Source organism: Choristoneura fumiferana, chromosome 22 (assembly GCF_025370935.1).
Source record: "Choristoneura fumiferana chromosome 22, NRCan_CFum_1, whole genome shotgun sequence".
Classification (NCBI taxonomy): domain Eukaryota; kingdom Metazoa; phylum Arthropoda; class Insecta; order Lepidoptera; family Tortricidae; genus Choristoneura; species Choristoneura fumiferana.
Genome location: NC_133493.1, coordinates 14016410 through 14038679, shown reverse-complemented (window position 1 = coordinate 14038679; position 22270 = coordinate 14016410). Strand labels below are relative to the sequence as shown.

At 37.5% G+C, this 22270-nt stretch overlaps 3 protein-coding genes across 3 annotated transcripts in view; 2 read left to right on the top strand and 1 right to left on the bottom strand.

Annotated features, from left to right (window-relative positions):
• Nucleotides 1-10930, top strand: LOC141440523 (glucose dehydrogenase [FAD, quinone]-like). The gene is made up of 5 exons (XM_074105071.1): nucleotides 1-194; nucleotides 1355-1616; nucleotides 4793-4950; nucleotides 6235-6349; nucleotides 8709-10930. The coding sequence occupies exons 2-5, from the start codon at nucleotides 1362-1364 to the stop codon at nucleotides 10032-10034; spliced, it is 1854 nt and encodes a 617-aa protein (XP_073961172.1). The 5' UTR covers nucleotides 1-194; nucleotides 1355-1361; the 3' UTR covers nucleotides 10035-10930.
• On the bottom strand, nucleotides 10924-12767 carry Gadd45 (Growth arrest and DNA damage-inducible 45). Its single transcript, XM_074105081.1, has 3 exons — nucleotides 12478-12767; nucleotides 11883-12099; nucleotides 10924-11565 (listed from the first exon to the last, which is right to left on the bottom strand). The coding sequence occupies exons 1-3, from the start codon at nucleotides 12537-12539 to the stop codon at nucleotides 11347-11349; spliced, it is 498 nt and encodes a 165-aa protein (XP_073961182.1). The 5' UTR covers nucleotides 12540-12767; the 3' UTR covers nucleotides 10924-11346.
• A 153-nt stretch (nucleotides 12768-12920) lies between these two features.
• The window catches only part of LOC141440534 (electron transfer flavoprotein beta subunit lysine methyltransferase-like), a 70546-nt gene continuing 61196 nt past the window's right edge, over nucleotides 12921-22270 (top strand). The window contains exon 1 of the mRNA XM_074105080.1: nucleotides 12921-13077. The gene's annotated coding sequence lies outside the window, so the exon portion shown is untranslated. The remainder of the gene's footprint in view (nucleotides 13078-22270) is intronic.

Genomic DNA, 22270 nt, shown 5'->3' with positions numbered 1-22270 from the left:
TTTTTTGTATAATATATCACTTAAAACGTATTAGTGAAAAGATTATTATCTACAGAGCGAATAAAAACAGATGCTACTTGTTTCACGGTCGGTTAGTTATCAATATATATGTAAGCAGGTACATATACTGTTCAGTGCTATTTATTGCGTGCGCGCAACCTCCAGCCTGAAGACTTCAGGCCTCTCCAAGTTAGGTATGGAAACTTTATATTTTTTTGTCAATAATTTATAATTTAAGTTTGTATTTTGAGACTAAATAAGTATAACGCTAATAATAATAATAATAATGTAATCTGTGAATGAAATAATATAAAAGTACCTAAAGAGTCCTCCAAACGTTACGATTTTCGGACTAAGTATTTTTATTAGGTTAATGTAACATGGTGTTTTAGGGGTAATTTATTTCTATATTTTTTTAATTGCTCTTAGCAAAGAAAAAGTAAAGGTATATTTTCACTTAGGTCATATTTTAATGTGTAAGGACCTACTTGGTTTCATAACTGTTCGACAATTCAGATTTCTCGTAAGTAAATAATTTTTTCACACCTCTCCTTCAGAAAAGTAACTTTTCCTCCCTGACGAGAGTGCAACTTTTCTGTTCAAGGCTTTTCTAAGTGTTTTATTGCAAATGCAATTTTTTTAAGTTGATAATTGGAAAGCCACGTCATTTTCTATGCTGGTTGTTCTTTTATAATATTTAGAATTTATTTTTTTCAAGTTTCTTAATTGTCGGTGTGAAAAGTTGTATGAGCGACTCGGGAGCAAAATTATTTTCATCTTGTGCGTTAACACTTGAATCCCTCATTACGCTCAAGATTCTACTTTAGAATCCTTTGCTACATTCTGGATTCAATGTACGCCCTCGCCGTAAATACACCATTTTGCTCCCTTGTGACACAAATAACTATAGTATTATATTATATCCTTATTTTTTCCGCGCAAGATCGAGCCAAATGGAAAACTCTTCTACGAGCCCTATGTCCCTAGTGAGGGATAACAAGAACACATCATCAACATCCTTATTTTTTTATATTTATGAGACTCCCTTTAATAAATAAGATCGAGTGGTGTTTTCACAAAACAATCGGCTATTTAAGTTAAAGGATTTGGAGTGGTCGTTGATGAGTCAATCAATCAGGTTTTAAGCAGTCGTGGTGCTCAAAACACCCTCTTATTACCTTGGCGGTAGAGTCGTGTGTAGACAGATCATTCTGAGCACCGTAACCGCTCATCCACTTCTGATGCTGACTGTAATAGCAGATTATTTTACGCCTGGTCTAATAAAGAAAAAATAAATACATGTATTCACAATCATAACACAACAATATAATAAAAAAAAACGCTCCAATGCTAGATTCACAATGATTTGGGAACCACCGAACATAGCGGAGACGTGCCCAGCGCACACGCAGCTCACTGCTTGCTCGTCCTTCGCCTACGTGTTCCTGAACCTGGTGGTCCAGCTGTACGGGGACTCCAAAGACCGGAGGATCCAGGAGAAGCTGCAGATCCAGGATCACGTCGTCGACGGGGAGGTGTACGACTTCATCGTAGTGGGTGCTGGAGCCTCTGGCTGCGTGGTGGCAAATAGGCTCAGTGCTGTCGAGAAATGGAAGGTAAATGCTTTTGCGAACACTTTTAACGTCATCAGCAAACGAAAGACGTCTACTGCTGAACATTAAGGTGCTGAGAAAGTTGTCTACAAAATTTTTCGCCTAATTTCAGTTTGTCTAACAACTTTTACGTGTGTAGTCAACTTATCAGTTTGCTGTACATATAACCTACATAATATATCATGGCCACAGAACAAGATTAGAATATGTTTACCAGGTGATCAACCAACTTATGGAGGGCCAGGAGAATATTAGAGCGTTTTGATCACTCGACTAATCGTCATTACATTACCGTCTCAGTTTATTAACAGCCGAAGGATAAGTATGAGTATGAATATGTGTGGTTTAACTAACACCACAGAATAGATAATAGTACAAGCCACCAATTGCTATTCCAGCTGAGACCGAGACTAATATAAAGCTCTTCTCAAAAATGGTGAGGGAAAAAAAAACTAAATTAGAATACTTTTTCTCAAAATATATTATGACATTTATTTTTATTCTACTAAAATGCTTATGCTTTCCCGCCTATTTTCAATAAAAAAAACTGCAGGTACCACCACAAGCTGTTTCAAACCGAATAAAAAAGTCCGGATTTCTAACAAAATAACTGATACCGGTCATATTTGACCATTTGACCACCAGATGGCCTAGTGGTTAGAAAACCTGACTACGAAGCTTGACGTCCCGCCGCGGGTTCGATTCCCGTGTCAGGGGCAGATATTTGTATGAAAAATACGAATGTTTGTTCTCGGGTCTTGGGTGTTTAATATGTATTTAAGTATGTATCTATATCTATATAATTATATTTATCCGTTGCTTAGTACCCATAACACAAGCTTTGCTAAGCTTAATTTGGGACTAGGTGAATTGGTGTGAATTGTCCCGTGATATTTATTTATTTGAGTTAGCTATATACGACTTGTGCCAACATTTCCATGGTCCTTTTAACTTTTTAAAAAGTTTGCCACTCGAGAAAAATGGAATTTGTATGCGACATTATTGTCGAGCTAGCGAGCCTGCATTATTTTTTAATCTATGCACTTCCCTTTCTGATATGTGAAGAAAAATGACAACTTTTACGGACATTTTTGAGATTCTTTTTAACACGCTGGAATTCGCATCGTTATTGTCTTTAGGTTCATAAATATTTAAACCTAATCATCATCTTCTTTTAATAAAAGGCTCTCAAAATCTAACCTCAACAACGTGAACGAAATTGTACCTTTGCTGAACCGAGACCCTACTATTTTATAACTCCTGCTCTCAGTTGCTTCAGCCGCAGCGCCAGCTTTGGTTGTTGTACCCTGGAGGTATGAAGATGGTATCTATCAACGATGGGTGCATCCCAAACTAAAACCTGACCCATCCTCCAGGGTTAGAAACATTTCAGTCGTCAGCCTCTCAGCCATCGTGCAATGCCGTTAAGTTATAAAATTGCCGGCAAGTTGACCTAGAATCCAAACAACTTAATCGTTTCCTTTAATTATTCAGCCAGATAAGGAGGTTACGTTTTCCTTTCGTAATTTAACAAATTGAGCGCAATGTTTTTAACATTTTGCTAATCTAACGCGTTTATTGAACCACAGGAAGTTCGTATCAGTTCTTAATTAACACCTTTATAAATAGAATAGGTACATTTCAGGTGTATACAGGGTAGAATGTAAGGCTGCGGGCAGGACACCAGCGGGCAACGGAGCGGCGAGCGTGTTCTCTGTTCATTGAGCGGCCAGAATCCTTACCGCCATAGTAAAATAGGAGAAGTATATAAACTCCGACGCTTAGGGTTGCCGACGTCTATTTTAGATTAATTATCTACAGGCAATATTGATACGAAAGTTAACTTAAAATCGTCTAATGTCTGTGTTTAGAGAAACAATAAGATTCTATGCCGCTATATTATTATTATTATACTAAATTTAAAAATATTATTTATAAATTCGCCCGAGTGGCGATGGCGACTGTGTACATATTACTCATGTTTACTTACACATAATACTATAACTATATTGTTCATAGGTAGGTAGGTATCTATTATTTTTTCTTCATGTGTCCTTGCACGAAACTATTACAATACACATACTTCTAATATACAACTATAACCTAGTACAAAAAAATACGTAAGTACGAGTACGCGATCGTCTCGCGAAGCGAACGCAAGACGAGCGAGCTAAAATCAAAACGTATGGCACCATCTTGCCATCTTGCTCGTTAATCCTGCCGTGAAGCAGCAGTGCTTGCACTGTTGTGTTTCGGCGTGGAGAGTAAGACAGCCGGTGAAATTACTGGCACTTGAGGTATCCCATCTTAGGCCTCTAGGTTGGCAACGCATCTGCAATACCCCTGGTGTTGCAGATGTTTATGGGCGGTGGTGATCTCTTACCACCAGGAGACCCACTTGTTCGTTTGCCATCCAGTAGCCGACGGCAACGCAGCCTTGACTACAGAAAACTTAATCCTCCTTAAATTATCAGGGTGCGTGCGTACCAGCGCCAACCGGCGCGCACACATTTAAGCCGCGCGATGTACTTTCGTTCGTAGTGAACTTACTTCTCCTATTTCACTATGTTACCACACAGTGGCCACTTGGCCCGATACTACGACGTGCAAAATTCCAACTTCATATATTGCCGTCTCGCTGACGCATATATTATTTAAAACGAGAGTGAGAGGGATGCGACAGTACAGACAGCATTAATATCTGCCACAGCGGAGCGCGCAAAAATATCTGACACGTCAATTGAAAATACAAACTGAAATATAGATGCACAGAAAAACCAGAAAAATAAGACCAGCACTGGTAATCGAACCCAGGTCCTCGGCGTTCCGTGCCGCGTGCTATACCGCTACACCACTGCTGGTCTTATTTTTCTGGTTTTGTGCATGTGCACTCTATCCAACTATTCAGTTATGTGCTGGCATTTTGGATCAAGTTTGTATTTTCAATTTAGGTTTTACGGGATGACCGTAAAAGTAAAAATTTTGAATTGAAATAAAAAATACAAAAAGATTCCAAAAAACCGATCTTAATCTGACACGTCCTTCCGGCTCTAGAAATAGAGTCGTATCAGATATTTATGCACGCTTGTTGTGTCAGGTATTGGTGCTGGTGACTGTACGCTATGAGCTTCGAATTTAGGCTGGGGTGATAAGTTGTTAACTTACAAATTCCTTTGCAGGTTCTATTATTGGAGGCAGGGCCCGAAGAGCCTGATGTGACGTTGGTCCCCGCGCTGTCGGTCACTCTGCTGAATTCCAACGTGGACTGGCAGTACAAGACCATGCCCAGCCATGACACTTGTCTGGCTTACCAGGACCAACGGTGCCAATGGCCTAGGTAATTGTCCGTCGTCATCTAAGAGATGCACTCTTGTAGAACTGATTGCTACTTATTTCTCGTCAGGCTTATTATTAGCACTGCTAATAGATTTCGTGCGGCAATAGCGAGTTTGTGTGTTATTAATTATTTTTTCAAAGACACTAATAATCAAAAACAACGTTCACCTTTACTTGCCCGAATTTCATTTGCCCGAAATTCACTTGCCATACCAACGTTTACTATTTCAGAAATAAATTACTTTGTGGCAAATGAAAATTCTAGAAAACGATACTTTCGGGCATATGAAATTCGGGCAAACGATAGAACCCAAAAACAAGTCTACTTTTCAAAACTAAAACAAAGTGTCTTTTAAGATTAAGAATTGGATCTTGTATGTAACTATTCGTTATTTTTTTTGACTTGTCCATCAAAAGACAATTTTGCCAGTGCCCACCGTATTTTGCCGTTTTTCGGTGAAAATAATCTAGAAAATTAGGTAAGTAAGAAAGGTAAACTGGATGGACATCGATAGGGCATATTTCTTTTGTCTCAAATTCTCTATTAGGGTTAATTTCTTACCAAAGTCCTGTTTGTGTACAACTAATATTGAGTCGTCGTGTGGCCGTGTGGCTCAAACTGCAGGGCTACTACGAAACTCGAAACTCGAAATTCGTGTCGTGCGGTCCCACTGACACTTATACTATTTAATACGAGCGCGAGAGGGACGGTACGATACGAACTTCGAGTTTCGAGTTTCGTAGTAGCCCTGCTGGACCGGTATAAAATCAAATGCAGAACTCAAAAAATACGCTCATCTGGCTTCGCCCTTAAAATATGAAAGATAAAAGGAATTAAGAGCCTTTATACCTGCTGAGCCGGCAACGTTGCATTTTTGTTAGTTTTGCTCGATTATTCCATAAAAATTTAATGAAATTTAAAAATGTGGTCTGATAGAACTATTTTATATATATATAAGTTAATGTGTCTACTCCAATAATTATTCTTTTCCAACTCCAATAGTTATTTCTGCAATAATTATTTTATATTCTTTAAAAACTAACAAAATGTTTATTAACGGTTTTTAATGAAAATAAATGTCTATCACGCATAATTACTGCAGAAGACACATTAACTCATATATTACGAACAGTTCTATCACACCACATTTTTAATTTTCATAAAATTTTAATGGAATAATCGAGAAAAACTAACAAAAATGCAACGTTGCCAGCTCAGCAGGTATAAACGCTCTTAATACAACGCCTCAACATTAAACTAAAAACCAATATCTTCATGTTTCAGAGGTAAGATGATGGGGGGGTCCAGCTCTATCAACTCTTTCGTGTACATCCGAGGTAACCGACTGGACTATGACGGCTGGGCTGCCCTGGGAAATCCCGGATGGAGTTATGATGATGTAAGTATACCAATGATTTATTTAAGACGTGCTCGATGCCTGTCACTAAAATACAGTTTTACGCCTTCGTGGTAGTTACACCTAGATTCAGACCCGATGATGTAAGCAAATAATCCGTGTACCTAGTAAAAGCGATGGCCGCCGTAGAACAGTGGCCTACAGCCTCTTTTGTCGTGAATCCAAACTTCTGAGCTTTACTCTCTAGAGCTCTATTTGTATATCTACGTATAAAAACGAGGATCACCGACGTAGCCAAGCGAATTAGCTCGTTTATAAATAATGTTTGCTATCGAATAGACCAAGGTATGATTGCGTTTGAGTGGAGCGATAACTTTACGGATGAGGTTCGTTTAGGGGATCACATTCCTGGTTTTCAATCTATTTGTGACGACGACCGGATTGCCAAGTGGTTAGAGAACCTGACTACGAAGCTTGAGGTCCCGGGTTCGAATCCCGGCCGGGGCAGATATTTGTATGAATAATACGAATGTTTGTTCTCGGGTATTGGGTGTTAAATATGTATTTAAGTATGTATTTATCTATATAAGTATGTTTATCCGTTGCCTAGTGTCCATAGTACAAGCTTTGCTTAGTTTGGGACTAGGTCAATTGGTGTCAAGTATCCCATGATATTTATTTATATTTATTTATTTATTTATTTTAAATTAAAAATACATTTTCGTTGTTGGTAGGCAGATACAAAACTAATATATTGATAATACATTTTGCTTGGCACTGTTTGTTTCGTTTTGTTTTTTGTTGTACATTTATATTTTAACTAGCTTTTACCCGCGACTTCGTGAGCGTAGACAACACAAGTAATACAAATATTGTTTTTTTAATGGAATGTAACAGTTTTTTTTTTTTTCTAAAAACCCAATTGACCTACCTACAACGAAAAAACAAAACTACTATACAACAAATTTCTATCCCGCGGGAATTTTTTATTTTCCCGGAAAAATGTATCCAACCTACATATGTCAATCAGGAATACTGTAGCTTACTTTTGGCGAAAAAACTTTTAAAATCAGATCCGAATCTTTCTTTCTTCTTCATTCTTATAACGCGGGAATTTGGCATTTTCTCGAAGAAGAGTAGTCTATACTAATGAAGAATAGTGTAGCTTTGTATTGGTGAAAGAATTTTTAAAATCAGCCCCGAAGTTGAATTCAGTTTTTTCTATCCCATGGGTATTTTGCAATTCCCAATGAAAAAGTAACCTTTGTCGTTTGGGGATAGTCAGATCACATAACATGTAAGATTTTTTTAAATCAGCTCCGAAATTGAATTATATTATTTCTATCCCGAGGGAATTTTGCATTATCCCGGATAAAAAATAACCATGTCAATCAAAGATAGTGTAGCTTACTAACGGTGAAATATTTTTTAAAATCGGCTCAATAGTTTCAGGGATTCGACTACAAATAAAGAAACGGAAAAAGTTTAGATATTTCCCTATACCGTGGGAATTTTGAAAAAACCTTCCTTAGTGCACCTCTACAACACTCGAGGTACATGTATGCCAAATTTCAAGTCTCTAGCACCAGTAGTTTAGGCTGTGCGTTGTCTGTCAGTCAGTCAGTCACGGTAGTGTTTTATAGGTATAGATAAGGGACGAAACAGAAAGCATAGTCAGCACTCTTTATAATAAATTGAACCTTATAGACATTTGGACGGGAAACCGATACTGAACACACACACACACACACACACACACACACACACACACACACACACACACACACACGTTCACGTCGTTCACATACAATTTATATTTTCACTACTATTGCCCACACTTCGATGTGTAATGTATTTTTTATAAAAACACTCCGGCACAACACAAGATTAGCGTCGACCAGTTTTCGATTTTGCGTTATAAACATTTTACGATTATTTTTTATTTATTTATATAGATAGATTATTAAAATTGATATCGATGTAAAACCTATGTAAATATTTGTTACAAATCGCACTCGCGCGCGGACTTCAAAGATTCAGGCTCAACCTAGTTTGACGTCTGATAGTTATTCAAATTATGTAGAACTGTTTTATGTCAAATAAACATTTATTGTTATTATTATGATAATATTTGTTCTTGGTCCTCTGGGTTGTGGCAAAATATCAGTGTTTTGCTCCTATGAGCAATGTTGACCACTGAGCCACGGCCCTTTTGCACTACTGCAGCGCACACAAACAATAGAAAATTGTTTACTTTTAACTTAGGACTGTTCATTTTTAATTTCTGTATTTTGATTGTGTATGTGCAGTAACAAATAAACGTTTTATCTATCTATCTTTATAAACAGAAATTTAAAACATTGATAATTTAACTTACTTATTCTAAATTCTAACTGTCCAGGTGCTGCCGTACTTTAAGAAATCTGAAAGAAACGTGAACATAGAAGCATTGAATCGAAAATACCACGGGGTAGATGGAGAGCAGACTGTGTCAAGGTGGCCGTATGTAGACGACCCATCTTTGATGCTCACTGAAGCATTTAACGAGCGGGGTCTACCTCTGAATGATCCCAACGGCGAACAGCAAGTGGGAACCTTGCAGGCCCAAAACATAGGTGACGAAGGGGAAAGAGCGTCCGCTAACATAGAGTTTATTCAACCTATCAGATACAAACGAAAGAATTTGACCGTCCGAACAGAATCAGAAGCAGTCAAGATTATCTTCGATAAACACAAGAGAGCGATAGGTGTGAAATACGTGAAAGATTGCAAAGAATATACGGCTTTTGCTAATAAAGAAGTTATAGTCAGCTGTGGGGCTATCAATTCTCCGAAACTTCTGCTGCTTTCTGGACTGGGTCCTAAAGAACATCTAGATGATGTGCATATACCAGTGATAGCAGATTTACCTGTTGGTAAAAACCTGCACGAGCATGTGACTTTTAACGGTCTCCTCATAGCTTTGCCTAATAAAACGGCTACAAGTGTAAGTCAAAGAGAAATCTTGCAGAGCGTTTATGACTTTAAGAAGATGAAAGTGAAGAGGGGTCCTTTGTCTGGCAACGGTCCAGTGAACAGCTTGGCTTTTTACAAAACTGATCCTAATTTACCAGCTCCAGACATACAAGTTCAAGTAAATAACGTTAATTGGAGAGAATATATAAGAGAGCCAGTGTTGTACGACAGTCTCACAATCTTCCCGAGTTCTTACTACGACGCGGTCGTTCCAAGAGTGATGAACCTCGTCCCTTACAGCAGAGGCAAGCTCCTGCTGAACGCGAGTGACCCTCACGGTCACCCGCTAATATATCCGGGATACATGAAAGATCCACGTGATTTAGAAGCAACGATTAAAGGTGTGAGAGTGGTTCGTTCTTTAAAAGACACTGAAGCTTTTAAATCAAGAGGAGCATATTTTGTTACAATACCTTTGCCTGCTTGTAAACATTTAAATTGGGGTACAGATGCTTACTACGAATGCTTGGCTAGGTCGTATACGTCGAGTTCTTACCATCCCGTAGGGTCATGTAGGATGGGACCAAGGGATGATCCGCTGGCTGTGGTAGATAATAGACTCAGAGTGTATGGTGTATCAGGGTTAAGAGTGATAGATGCTTCTATTATGCCTAATGTTAATCGTGGTAATACCAACGCTCCGTCTCTGATGATCGGGGAGCGAGGAGTCGCCTTTGTTATAGAAGATTGGCTGCATAACTATAAACGTTAATCGTGGCTAAACGGCTGTTTAGTTGAAGTAGCTGATATTTTGCTTGAAACGGTTCTTTGCAGTTTTTTTGGTCCACGTATTTTTTACTTTTGTTAGTTATAAGGGTACTTTACCTACATACAAGAATTACGTTACTATTTAGAAGATATTCAAAGTTTTATACCTGTTAGGGTGAAACCAGACAAGCGTAATCTTTTGAGATGTGGGTCGCGTATTTTCGGTCGCGTAATTTCTGCAGCATTTGGTTTCATACAAAAGTCCAGTTTGTGCCACACGGCGACCCAAAATGAGTTGTACACAATTAGGATTTTTGTATGAAGCTCATCCTTAAAATGATAATAAGGTGACCCGGGGCTATTGCAGCTGGGTGGGCTATTGTATCTGATCCATCTGATGGCGTCCTTAGGATGCAATGTTCTTCTCGGCCATTTTACGTTGTGTTCGCCAGAAGACTGTCTTCACACAACACACATGAACATGGCGTTGTAAGGACGCCATCAGACGGCTCAGATACAATATCCCCCCAGCTATAATAGCCCCAGGTCACCTTACTTGCAAAGTCACTGATTTGAAATTTGCTAAACTAATTTGTTAAGGTAATGATATAACGACGGTAATAATAATTTAACCGTTTGAGTCCTGGTCACTGTCCCAATAGACGCCATCTTTAATTTTATGTCGTTAGCTATAGAGGTGGCAGCAGGGTGTCATCTATTGGGCATAAGTGTGTCGAGTGCTCGAATGATTATCGTGAGAATAGTAAATAATAAAAATGACGTTCTAATTTGAGACGCATTTGCAACTTAGAAAAATAATTTCAAAATGTACTTGGTAATTTATTATTATTACTTTTTATTATTTTATGTGTGTACGAAATAAAACCCAAAAATCATCAACATATTTTTTATTAATCCTCTCTTATTAATTATAATACTGCTAATATAATTACAAAAGTAGAAAATGATTTAAAGTTCATTATTAATTACCATTTTACAAGTTAATATAGTCTACTAGATACTAGAAACATACGAAGACAAGCCGAAATGGCGTATAATGAGCAAATATCTCTACACATTCGAGAATAAAAAATTACTGATTCAGAAATTTACAATTTCACGGTACAATTTAAAATCATCCACAATTCTTCAACAAATTCCACAAGTCCTAACGGACAGCACTTCGTGCAGCTACTGAACGCTAGATGGCGTTGAACGCCGAAGCCGTTTCAAAAATGGCCGACCAGCGGCAGCAACAAGGTTGCAAATAAACCAACAAAGATATCCTTTCTCTTGTTTGATCTCTTTTATGGTTTTCACTTCTCCGGCAGCTTGATGACTGGCATCTGCGAGCATCCCCAGTTCCTCTCGCAGTGGTCGATGAGGTCTCTCTCAGAGTCTGTTAACACTGAGAGGTCCACATCCTGGCTGTCACTAAATGGGTCTGTATATGGATAGTGTACGAGCACGCAACTATAGTCCGAGACTGGGCAGCCGAATCCAAGGATCTTGCGCATTTTGGATTCAGAGTCAACCTGTGAACAAAGAATGTTTTTACATCAGTTAAGTCTAACTCATAAAGTATTGGAGATTATATGCAAATTAGTGTAGATCTTTCAGAACATTTAAATTAGGTAAGTACAAATATTCGATGTACATAAGTAGAAGTTTAAACTTGTTATAATGATCATTATGAAATCAATGTTTACTTTTTTGCAAATTATCTATTTCGCAATATTTAATTACAAAGTCGTGCGAGAACTTCTCAAATTATGGAATGATAAGTAAAATAGGTAATTAACTTAAACAACAAACGTCTATTCTATAGTAATATAAAATAATTTCAAATTACCTTAATAACGTAGATGTCGTTTTCATCGCAGAAGGCTTGCAACAAGACTTCTTGCATGTGTGTCGCGCTATCGCCAGGGGGCCCCTCTGTTGTGAAGCAGAACAGCGCTCCGTTGCTGTTGTTGGACAGGTACTGGATTGCCGGGAAAAGGCCCACAGTCAGCCTTTTCTCCATACAGGCCCGCCGTAGCACCGTTTTGATGCACTGGCCAGTTGGGCTGGAAAAAACATTTGTCTTAGACATTTTGAAGATGCAAAAAGTCTCCTGGGGATTGATCCCAGAACTGGTGCGACCATCCACGATCGAAGCCAGATTACTACTGCATTTAACTTTTGAAAATTATCTTGGCATGTTAAATTAGGATGGTTCAGTGACTGACGCAAATTTTCAAGAAGAGTATATTGAACTAAGGTTAAAGACCTTAAAGTAATTTTATTAGCACTTTCTTGATCTTGCAAATTATATTTTTTACAGTCAATTTAAGGTTGGAATTAGCAGTTCTTATTATTTTCACATTTATCCACAGTGGTTTCTTCACATAAAACTTGATTTTACTGTCATATTGCACAATAATGGTTAATATCGAGATATCTACCTCTTGGCCGCAACTCCACTGAAGCTCTCCATTTTCACAGGTACCACAGATTCCTTGTACATATTTGATAACTTGATGCTCTTTAGTTCTTGAATTTCACTAATTTCAACAACTTTCCGTGTGAAAGTGTGAATTTTCACTGCAGTCACACTAGTAATCGTGTAACTTCACTATCACTGAGTTCAGTATCACTTGTTGAACCTTGAATGAGTTATGTCACAATAATTTCACAACTTCGCGAGCGGATCCGACCGTAGTGTTGCCTCGAGCTTGGTGCGAGTAGTGTGGCCTCAAACACGCGGGCTGCCTTTTTATCCTCTTCGCCGCGCATGCGTCAAGCGACTACGCGTTGCTTGTGTGCGTGTGGCGTCTGCCCAGTACCAACGGAGATTCCTCGAAATTTGCCCATAATTTCACTTGTATGCGTGAAATTCCGTAGTAACAGTGCACTTGTGTGTTAATAGAGCGGATTAGTATACGTGTGTGCGTGGAACATTTCTCTGCGAGTTCGAAGTCAGGTTGCAACGTGTCTGTGTTTATGTCCAGTTTGGCTGCGATACCCTGCCTCCCGCGGCTGGTAGTTTAACTGGCGACAGAGGGGTAAGTGGCTGGGGTTTTACCGTGTTTGAGGTTATGTGCGTCTGTGTTGGTGTCGCATGGCCGTCGGAATTTCCAATGGACTGGGTTTTGGCGCCGATTAGGAAACTATCGGAGGAAACAGAACGGATACCGGGCTTTACGCGGTGCAGCTGGTCCTTGGTATTTTGTTTGTTTTGCTAGTTGACATATTTTATTTAGTAACTCGGATTTTACCCTTTTGCAAATTAAGGATGAATGAAATGTTCTACAGAGCGGTTAAAGGAATGCACTATGAAGCAATAATACCCTTCCATGGGGCAAGTCAAAACGGGCGATCGATGTTATAATCCTTACAGGACACAGGCCGGCTCGAACTGGCATTGCAATGCAATGCATTGTCCCGAACTTAACCAGTTTTAACAATAGTAACTTGATCTTCGTTTAAAAGAGGGTGGTCGTTTCTCGATTACAAAAAAACACCCCTGCCATTCAAAAAATTTTACCGACGTTGAGGTCACATTATTGTTCATACTCTTAGTTCAAACTTGTCAGTACAAGTTCAAAATTGCATCTGGCTGAATAGAAAAAAAGAATTCATTGCAAAAAAAAATCAGACAGTCTTGTCAACAATAGTCAACATTCATTTGTTTTAACGCAATCCTACCAATGACATCGTAGATAGAACTTGGGCTATCGTCTAATGGCTTCCTAATCTCTAGGTCCTCAACGTTAATTGTATTACCTAACTCATAATTTTGTTTACCGTTATGTAAGTAATATTACCTCGTGTCTTTGACGATCAATGTAAAATGATTAATCGGTCGTTAGTCAACTGCATGAGTGTTCTTTGTTTATAAACAGCGAAGTTCAAGATCAAAAGGGTGTGTGGGAAACTGTCGTTATATCTCATATTGAATTATCTTTTTCTAGATCAATGAGTGTAAAACAAAGTGCTAACGAATTAGCTGATGAACTCGGCTTTTAAATAAAAAATAACTTGACTAAATGTATTTAACATTTTCATTCATTTCATTGCAACATGTATTCTGAATTTTAAACTCTCTTTGTTGGTACCAAATTGAATGCTCCTTTCATCCACTCAAAGGTCGACTGTCAGAGATCCCTTTAAGGGAGAAATTCACCTTTGTACATGTATCTCAACGTTTGTAAATTATGTTCGTTTCTCTATTTCTGTACAATAAAGAGTTCACATACCTATCTACATACAATGATGTGCGAACATAGTTTTGCTTTGTTGATCAAATAGATTTTCCAACCAGGATGAGCATGTACTTGGGAGAGACCAAGAATTTGCGTCTAAGATCCGGAGATAGAGCCAATTGGGCAATCACTCACGCGAATCAGATTCAAAAGTTTAGCAACCCGGATGCTTTCCGGATGCTCTGAAATTGGGTTATATCGGGAAAAACTGGTGAATTGCAGCCCGTTATCTGTCTTAGTGCAAGCTGGTGGCTTAGTGGTTTGATCTATGGCCTCTCAAGCAGAGGATTGTGTGTTCAAACCCAGGTTCACATCTCTGAGCTTTGCCTCATCGAAAATGCCTAGAGATAGGTATGTTTTATCGCTAGACAGTTGTAAACATTTCAATATAGGCAAATTACTACTGCGTCAAAACATCAAATTTGTTTAGCAATTATGACTTTTTTAGTGCGTACACTCTCCAGAACTTTTAAGAACTGAAATCTACGAGTAGTTCATAATTCCACCAATATGTTCGATAGGTACAGTTGTTTATTATACATAGTTCTAGTTTGTAATTTTCTTTTTTTTAGTCTTGCAAAAATTTAATTTCTTCCTTTAATTACACATAGACTTTACTTAAATATTATGTTTGTCTTAACTCTCATTATCATTTCTTAATTACAAAATACTCACGGTAATGGTTTTTTTTAAAGATGCCGTTCAAAAATTCCATTCATTTAAGGTAGGTATTAAAATAAAATCAGACAAGTCTAATGACTAATGACATTAAAAGTCATTAACCGTCAAAATGGACTATACATTTCTTTATTTAAATTAAAAAGTATAATAATAAGTTATTGTACGGAGAGCCTTTGGAATTTACTCGTAGTTATAAGGTAAATGTCCGAGTGACCGACACCTAAATGCCCAATTGATGACACCCTGCTGTCACCTCTATTGCTAATTACATAAAATTATAAATGCTAACTATTGGGGCAGTGACGAGCACTAGATACGTTTAACTTAATTATTAACTTCTATTTTATTTACTATCAAAAGATATTGTTTTATAAAGAACTCTTTATATATCCTGATAAGTTAAAGTTGTACAATAGGTTGCTTTGACGGTTAGCATGGGTAAGTTAATACGAAAGAGTTCTTCAAGGTCACATTAGCCTACTTACTTACTCTTAGAAAACGTCTACATTAATTTGGAAATTTTTCACGCTGTTTACATATCTGGTGTTGCAAAATATTCCACATAAATATTATTACAAATTTTATTTAAAATTCCACTGTTGTTAGTTATTTGTTTATCAATAATAAAATCCGGCACTGGGTAATTGTTATGATTTGACAAACAACAATTAATTCCAAGTACATTGCCTCCCACTTTCTGGTTATCGACTCATAACGTTTCCGTCCGTTCCACCGTGATTTTATTAGATTAACAAAACGAATTCAATCCTTTAGTTTCTTCAATTCGTGATCACTGGTGAGATTTGAGGTCTGGGAATGAATAGGAATCATTTTGCTTTTACGTAATACAAAATCGGCCAAGTGCGAGTCGGCCTCGCGCACGAAGGGCTCCGTACCATTATCTATACAACATTAGACCTTAGCAAAAATTATTAAAAATATTTTTACTATATGATGTAACTAAAAAAATATGCTTTTCGCAATTTTTACTTTATCTGTGGTATAAGACGTTGCTTCGTACCAATTTTCAAGATTCTGAGTTCACGGGAAGTACCCTGTAGGTTTTGATTCCCTTGCAAGTGTCGAAAATTTGCAGCATGAACGACTGTATCTTTTGATTGCGTTGGCTTAGAAGTTTTTCTCAGCCCCAAGGAACAGTAGACTTGAGTATTTGATATGAATTTCAGCTTGATAACTCTACGCGTTCCTGAGAAAAAGGGTCTTGACGTCTGTCTGTCTGTCCTTATAGGGTTTTGTTTTTTCCTTTTGAGGTACGGAACCCTAAAAAGAACGAAATGAACTGTAGTTAAGGTGGCAACTTGTCTTGTTGCAAACAAACATCTTAGTGAACTAAAAGAACTGTTCCTTTCGGTCAGTGTAAGGTTGTATACTACTCAAGTCTAATGTACGAGTATTATATAGATTACATTTAACCTGCCTATTCTGTCAAATTGTTTTTTCCTGCTTAGAAAATGCGCGATTGATTCTATCTGCTATGGAATCTTCCAACCGAACCAACTTTAAGTCTATGGGGGAGGCATATGTCCAACGGTGGACGTCCTACGATATGAATATAATAATATTATGGAATGCTTTGGGAAAATCAACAAGCCACTTATAAACAGTTACTGAGAATCGTTGATAAAAACCGCGGAGCGGAGTGGGCAACTGCTTAATGATAACGTTTAATTGGATTTCTCTAATAAGTTTATCAATTACTTTGAATTGTTTGTTTACTGCAATTTCAACAATATGTACAATATATAGTATTGCGGTTTCCAATGGGAAATCCATGTTTTGTTATTAAATGCCTATGGTATTCCTTTGCTCCTTCATAATAATATTTATGAGGTAATTGTCCTTCCTCGAGTAGGTAGGTACTTACTATTTTCCTTGATACAATTCGGAGGGAATTTCTCACAATATGTTATTAAGTGACAATAAGTTTATTAATTTCATATAATAAAATACAAAATATCCATAGGACTAAAACTATTAAGTACTAAATTAAAACAACTAAAACTTTACTTAATTAAAAAAGAGAGATGGGCCTCTTGACATGGTGCCCATCACGCAGGCAGCATTCCCGCGTTGAACTGCGATTGAGATTCTTTGCGCGAGAAAGCTGCCGGCGCGAGGGTTGCCTGTTGCCTCCCTTAACCTATTGCTGAGCTCCCTGTGTAGCTCCAGCGCACCCTTACCCCAAGGACCTAGAGTCTCGACGCTGAAAGCAAAGAAATGATATTGGGCGCCGAGACAGATATATTTTGTGACCTTGAGGCGTTCCCGGGCGACTGCCGCCGCCCCCGCACATTTGGTAGTTGCTGGTAGGTAGGACGCCGCCAGGGTATCTGTACAGGTAGCGTCCCACACCAGCTCACGGCCAGTCTTCCAGGGTATCAACGACATCCCGTCAGGGCGCTTGCCATCGCTCCGTACAATCTTTGTTTACTATAACTTATTTCCGTATTTACTTCAAACATATAGGAAACGCGATATTAAAAAATTGTCGAGGAAAACTAATGCATGTATATTTACCGTTTATTTCCGAGTAATTGACCATTTTTAATAAGGTAGAATTTCCTGGACATAATTTTATCGGCAAAGTAACCCATCCATTAAATGTCATTGTAATTACTTTCGCATTACGTCATCTATCCTAAAAAAAGACGTCAAAACATTGTGGTAGTTTTCGAGTCACGAGTAAAAATCGCGAAAGACTAAACTGACCATTTTTGAAACAACAAAATACGAGTATAACATTGAAAACTTTTACTAAACACTGACAGACATCCTTCAAAGAGTGGATGTGTGAAAAGATCAAATAGGTTAATAACTAAATAACGTCAATCAAAGAAGAGGTGACTATGAAATGTTCTAATATACAAGACGACATACAAGGACGATATAAGCAACTTCACATCATTATATTAGCCGTAGGAAGTCCACTGTTGGACAATAGGTCGCCCCCATAGACCTCGAGTTACTTCGGTTAGAAGTGGCCTGCATACGCAAAATCCAAAAATTCAAATTCAAATCATTTATTCAGTAAATAGGCCGCAATGGACACTTTTACACGTCATTTTTTAAACTACCAGCGCTTTCGGAAAGACCATCATTGCCAAGAAGAATGCGCCGCAAGAAACTTGGCACAAAGTCATTTTTTCATAATAATATACTTAATTACAAATAAAATACTTAAAAACTATATTATACAATTAAAGAAAAAAAAATACAAAAAATAGTAATAAAAATACAGGGATGTATGGGGTACGCCGCGAACCCATGGCTTTTACAGGTCATCCGTCTATCTCGTTGGTGGACGTCCTACGCTGCGCTTGTCGATCCACTGTCTCCATTAGAGAACTTCATAAGCAACTTGACCAAGACACTCAAAACACCAGTATGGCAAATACGTTGGCTATGAAGACTACGATGGAATTAGTGAGAATTTAGTAAAATTCCACAGTTTTAATTCAGCAGATAATAGCAGGTAGTAGAGGTTAAAGCCTCGAGTTCACGGTGGATGCAGGCCGCTTCCAACCGAAGAAACTGGAGGTCTATAGGGGAGGCCTTTGTCCAACTGTGGACGTCCTACGGCTGAGATGATGATAATGTAGTTCAGGTGATCGAAGCTGAGGGTATAGTTTTTAAAAAGTCACCCTTAGTGACCTTTCACCTTCACCGTGTCTGCCATCGATCCGCTTCTCGCTAGCCCGAAGGTCACGACTTTGACCCAATAAACTCAATTCGAGGAAAGCCCTTGTTTTACGGAAACACATTTATCGGAATATTGAGAACTATAATTTCTGGTTCATGTTTGGTTTGAATAATAAATCGGGTTGCGGCGAAACGATTAGTTTTAATCCCAGATTTGATTGCTAATGTAAAAACCGATAGAATTGTTGTTGTGTTGAAATCAAAAATCGAAACGTTTGTTCTGTAAGAAGGCCGAAAATGGCTCTATATTTCATTTCTTTAAACACCTACTATCAGCGCTTTCGGAAATACTATTATTGCCAAGAAGAAATACGCTGCAATAAAAACTTGTCAGAAAACCATTTTTTGTTTGTTTATACTCTTTATTGTACAAAAAAGAAAAACAAAAAAATATATAATAATAATAATTTTAATCGTAATAAGAGCAAAAAAAATTCGATATCATATTGACGACCAGACGGCCTAGTGGTTAGAGAACCTGACTACGAAGCTTGAGGTCCCGGGTTCGATTCCCGTGTCGGGGCAGATATTTGTATGAAAAATACGAATGTTTGTTCTCGGGTCTTGGGTGTTTAATATGTATTTAAGTATGTATCTATCTAAATAATTATATTTATCCGTTGCTTAGTACCCATAACACAAGCTTTGCTAAGCTTACTTTGGGGACTAGGTTAATTGGTGTGAATTGTCCCGTTATATTTATTTATTTATTTATTATCATATTGTTGTATCTTGTGTTGTGAATAAATAAATTAGTCGGTTTTGGAATCGTGACATTTATCTTTACATTTGCTTTGCTTAGTTAAGTAATATTTAACTTCGTATAGATTATCTGATTATCCTTATTTAGATAATTGATGTGAGTGTTGTCCATATACGTATAGTATTGTATAGGCACGTATTGTATATGTAGGTACGTTACCAATACATCAAAAATATCTATATACATTTAAGCCACTAACCATAGGGCAATGTAAATATATATTTGACGCTATGACGTTTAAATAGATATTTATGCCCTCGATTATGAATAAACTTGCAATCAGAATTTTACCTCTGTCTAGTTTAGCAAACATAATGTCATATTGTATTTAAATATCATTACACCATTTTCTATCTGGCTCTATGATAAGATCATTTAGTTTTCGGCATAGTAACTCCATGTAACTTTTCGTGTAAAACATTTTTAAGATGTTTTCAATCAATTAAATCAGTCCAAGCCTACCCACTGTAAAAAAAATACAATAAAAAAATACATACCTACATAGTACCTACCACTAACCACTAAACCACTTGTTCGTTTAATCTGATTACAGTATACTCGTATATTGTAAACAGTTTTCTATGCTCTAGGCTAGACTAAGCTATAGTTTGACGAAAAGTAACGCTTTTGTTTTATACGACTGGATGGCAAACGAGCAAGTGGGTCAAGAGATCACCACTGCCCATAAACATCTGCAACACCAGGGGTATTGCAAACGCGTTGCCAACCTAGAGGCCTAAGATGGGATACCTCACGCACGTGCCAGTAGTTTCACCGGCTGTCTTACCCTCCTTACCTTAAAAGTGCAAGCACTGCTGCTTCACGGCAGGATTAGCGAGCAAGATGGTGGTAGCAATCCGGGCGGATCTTGCACAAGGTCCTACCACCTGCAAAATCACGCTATCAAAATTGTCACAAAGCCACGTCTCTCCGTAATAAAAATCGATGATTTTTCAACTCCAGCGGTATTATCTAGTTACATTATCTTATCAACGATAACATCGCACACGACCTAGTAGCAAACAATCAAAACTATCTCAAATATCAAAATTATCATTTCGCAATGTTTTAGTGCGTTGCGCATTATTTTTCCACGGCGCCAGCGCACTTCAGCGCAGTTTAAAAATAAAATGTCTGACACTGTCACAAACAAGCGCGAAAACAGTTTTAGTTTCACAATGTGTGCCAAAATTTGAATAAAGAGTAACAATAGCTACGAAATATGTCAAAAATGACGATTGACCTACAAAAAGGCGCATTCTTGAAGTTAAAGATATTGAAATTAAAAAGACAGGTGGTGCCAATGACCTTCTCCGTGCTATGGGAACCTCTGTTGCGTCATATTTTGTAATCAGCTCATCCGCCGGTTACTGTCGTCTATACCCACTTTTCTACAGATTAGATTATGCATTTAGTTAGATGCTCTTGCAATTATTGTAAATACTTACACTCTGGCACACTTTCTAAATATAACGGTCAACATACCGTTTCTTTAAGGCAAAAGCTAGAAGTTAAAGCCATTGCTCTTGTAATAAATGTAAGTAGGGTTTGTAAATTAGGAAATTGACGTAAAGAATACAATAGCAGTAGAAAGGATTCATTTTTTCGTACATAAAAAAGGTATTTACATACATAAACAGTTTATTAATATTTTTAACAAAAGTCTTTCTGCCTTTACCACTATTTCATTTGCGGCTGAGTTTTTTGTAGGTATTTTTTTGTCAGTATTATCATCGAGACCTGCAGGGCTACTACGAAACTCGAAACTCGAAGTTCGTATCGTACCGTCCCGCTCGCTCTCGTATTATACAGTATAAGTGTCAGAGGGGTCGCACGACACGAACTTCGAGTTTCGAGTTTCGTAGTAGCCCAGCAGGGTCTGGGCTTTTCTCGGGTCATCAACAAACTACTTCACAAAACATTAGTATAAAACGCCCATTACATTTCTCCAAAAGCATGCAGCCTCTACTTCCAAAGAAAACTAAATCAAATTTTACTATTCAATCCCATGTCAAATGACATCAAACAGTATTAGTCAAACATTTAGAGTTTAACCAAATAATTTAAAGACAAAACAAATGACGTCCAAAAGGAAAAACGTCTGCTTCAAAAATATGATAATCACATGGCAATAAATGCAAACACCATCGAGAATCATAAATATTATAATTGTTCTGTTTGTATAAAATCTACTCAATGACGCGTGGCAAGTTCAATGGCGTACAAACAACGCTAGAAACTGTTGCTATGCTATATAATAAGGAAAACTGATAAGGTGATTATGAAAAGATTTAGGCAAATGATAAGAATCTAGATAAAGAAATCGCATAATGCACATCAACTAATATTAGATGTGTTAGGTTGATGAATGTACCTATGTTTTTTTAATATTTAAGGAAAGAAAGAAAGAAAGGTTTATTTTGGCTCCAAATGTACCACCTAAAACTAAGACTAGTTTTAGACTACTAAGACTACTTTAGTCGTAGCACTAAAACTATGTTACCTGGTGACACGGCACGATACCAAAAAGGGTCTAAAATATAGGCTATAGAGTATTAAAATAAGTAAATTGATCAACGATTTACTCTATCCCACCTGACAGTGAAGTGCAGATGAGACGGAAGATGTAACTCACTGGTTTAGTAATAGCCTATTCGGAAGAACAGACGACAGAAGCAAATTTCATTCCAGGAATAGTATTAATATAAAATAGTATTAGTGATATTTAAAAAAAAACAGGCGAAGAGAACTATAAAATAAATATGACTAAGTGATGTAACAGGTCGGAAATAATGAACAAATTTAAGGGAATTCAATTTTTAATATGTA